The sequence below is a fragment of the Poecilia reticulata genome, linkage group LG13, assembly GCF_000633615.1.
Source record: "Poecilia reticulata strain Guanapo linkage group LG13, Guppy_female_1.0+MT, whole genome shotgun sequence".
NCBI lineage: Eukaryota > Metazoa > Chordata > Actinopteri > Cyprinodontiformes > Poeciliidae > Poecilia > Poecilia reticulata.
The window spans coordinates 15248590-15251482 of NC_024343.1; the positions used below are offsets into that span (position 1 = coordinate 15248590).

Consider the following 2893-nt stretch of genomic DNA (forward strand, 5'->3'; position numbering starts at 1 on the left):
GCCAGACGTTCCCAGCAGACCCTCACTACACGTTTGGGCCTGCCAGGTCTGACCGGCTTCCTCCCCCACCACCGGAGCCAACTCACCACCAGGTAGTGGTAAGTGGACAGCTCCGCACCTCCGCAGATCCGATGAAACGATGACAAAATCGATCATCGAACTGCGGCSTAGGGTGTCCTGGTGCCAAGTGCACATATGGACACCCTTATGCTTGAACATGGTGTTCGTGATGGACAATCCGTGACGAGCACAAAAGTCTAACAGAACACCACTCAAGTTCAGATCAGGGGGCCGTTCCTTCCAACCACGCCCCTCCAGGTCTCCCCGTCATTGCCCACGTGAGCGTTGAAGTCCCCCAGTAGAACAACGGAGTCCCCAGGAGGGGCACTCTCCGGTACCCCCTCTAAGAACTCCAAAAAGGGTGGGTAATCTGAACTGTTGTTCGGCCCGTAAGCACAGACAACAGTCAGAACCCGTCCCCGCACCCGTAGGCAGAGGGAGGCTACCCTCTCGTTCACCGGGGTAAACCCCAACGTACAGGCGCYGAGATGGGGGGCAACAAGTATGCCCACTCCKGCCCGGCGYCTCTCACCGTGGGCAACTCCAGAGTGGAAGTACGTCCAKCCCCTCTCAAGGAGACTGGTTCCAGAACCAGAGAGGTGAGGCCAACTATTTCTAGCCGGAACCTCTCAGCCTCTCACACTAGTTCCTGTTCCTTCCCCACCAGAGAGGTGACGTTCCACGTCCCAAGAGCCAGCTTCTGCAGCCGAGGATCAGACCACCAGGGTCCCCTCCCTCGGCTGCCGCCCGTAACACATAGCACCCAACCCCTTTGGCCCCTCCGACAGGTGGTGAGCCCATTGGAACGGGGACCCACGTCTCCTCTTTGGGCTGAGCTCGGCCGGGCTCTGTGGGTAAAAGCCCGGCCACCAGGCGCTCGCCATCGTGCCCCACCTCCAGGCCTGGCTCCAGAGTGGGGCCCCGGTGACCCACGTCCGGGCGAGGGAACGCTAGATCCAAGGTTGTTGTGCATCATAAGGCGTCTTCGGGCTGCGCTTTGTCTGGTTCCTCACCTAGGACCTGTCTGCCTTGGGTGACCGTACCAGGGGCATAAAGCCCCAGACAGTATAGCTCCTAGTATCATTGGGACACTCAAACCCCTCCACCACGATAAGGTGGCAGCCCGAGGAGAGGTTAACTAAGCTATATGTGCCCTAAATAATTTGTCCTTCTGTTTCCGTCTCTCCCTCAGAGATCAAGGGCATCTTTGTGCACCCGTTTCTGGCCGAGAGGATCATCTCGATGTTGAACTACTTTTTGCAGCACCTGGTTGGTCCAAAGATGGGTGCACTTAAAGTCAAAGACTTCAGCGAGTTCGACTTTAAGCCACAGCAGCTCGTTTCAGACATCTGCACAATCTACCTAAACCTGGGGTGTGTTACAAAGATTCCTCTGTCATAAATTGATCTGACGAAGTAAAGAATCTCTTAAATGGCTGTTGTTGTTTTTATTCACACTTTGTTGAGCATTAAAATTTGTGTGTTTTCTCAATGTGGCAGAAATGGATTTCGAAGTAGAAAGTTAACTTCTGAGTAAAATTTTAACATGACACGTTTGTCTTTTGCAGTGATGAGGAAAATTTCTGCGCCACAGTCCCGAAGGACGGACGATCGTATTCGCCGACGCTCTTCTCCCAGACTGTCCGTGTGCTAAAGAAGATCAACAAGCCTGGTGACATGATTGTGGCGTTTGGACTCCTTGCAGATAAAATTAAGGTATCTTTTTTTTTTTTTCTGTATTATGACAAAAAAAAAAATTTAATGGTCAGTAAAAGAGAAGCAGTATTTATTTATTTATTTATTTATTTATTTATTTATTTATTTATTTATTTATTTATTTATTTATTTCATGGATCACTTGTGTTTAGTCCCATGCAGACAGGCAGCAGCAGGAAGAGGAAACGTATGCAGACGCTCCAGATGAATTCTTGGACCCCATCATGTCCACCCTGATGTTGGATCCTGTTCTTCTTCCCTCTTCTAATGTTACTGTAGATCGATCCACTATAGCAAGACATCTCCTCAGGTTCGTAACTTCAAAACACTATGTCACTCATTTGTTTAAATGTCCTTTTTACAGTCTTTCCTTTTGTAGATTAGTGATGGGACAGCAGTTTATTGGAGTGTACTGAATCTCTAGAATCAGTTCACTCAAACGATCTGTTCACCGGGTCAAACAGTTCATTTCTGCAGAGTGAAACAGTTCCTCTTCTTGGTCCGTTCATGTTGTGATACAGCACCAGTCCGGCACATTGTGTCGCTCGCTTGGTTTCTACAAGCTAACTGCTAATGTTGTGTCTTAACTCAGGAATTACAGTCTGAAAATATCCTGATTCGTGCTGTATATTAACGTACAGTGCTGATTGTGACAAAATTACAAACAAAAATTCTACATTTCTGGTAGAATTGAGGTTAAATGTTTTAACTTTTGCTACAGTTTTGACCAACATTGTGACCCTGATTCAAATCTGCACTGCATCACCAGTAGAGCCTAATTTATGCAAATGAGCCATTTAGTTGTTTAGCCCCAAAAAGCTCACTATCGCTACACGTTTTGTTTCCTAAGGAAGTCAGAATCCTAATATACAGTTAGAGCCAGAAATATTTGGACAGTGACACAATTTTCGCAAGTTGGGCTCTGCATGCCACCGCATTAGATTTGAAATGAAACCTCTACAACAGAATTCAAGTGCAGATTGTAACGTTTAATTTAAAGGGTTGAACAAAAATATCTGATAGAAAATGTAGGAATTGTATACATTTCTTTACAAACACTCCACATTTTAGGAGCTCAAAAGTAATTGGACAAATAAACATAACCCAAACAAAAAAAA

The 2893-nt window shown here is 47.0% G+C and overlaps 1 protein-coding gene across 2 annotated transcripts in view; it reads left to right on the top strand.

The window, feature by feature from the left end:
- Positions 1 to 2893, top strand: part of ube4a (ubiquitination factor E4A (UFD2 homolog, yeast)) — a 20701-nt gene that overhangs the window by 13870 nt on the left and 3938 nt on the right. For both annotated transcript variants that reach the window (XM_008425635.2, XM_008425636.2), the window contains exons 17-19: positions 1253 to 1433; positions 1628 to 1775; positions 1928 to 2085. In XM_008425635.2, coding sequence (XP_008423857.1) covers positions 1253 to 1433; positions 1628 to 1775; positions 1928 to 2085 — 487 coding nt within the window. The remainder of the gene's footprint in view (positions 1 to 1252; positions 1434 to 1627; positions 1776 to 1927; positions 2086 to 2893) is intronic.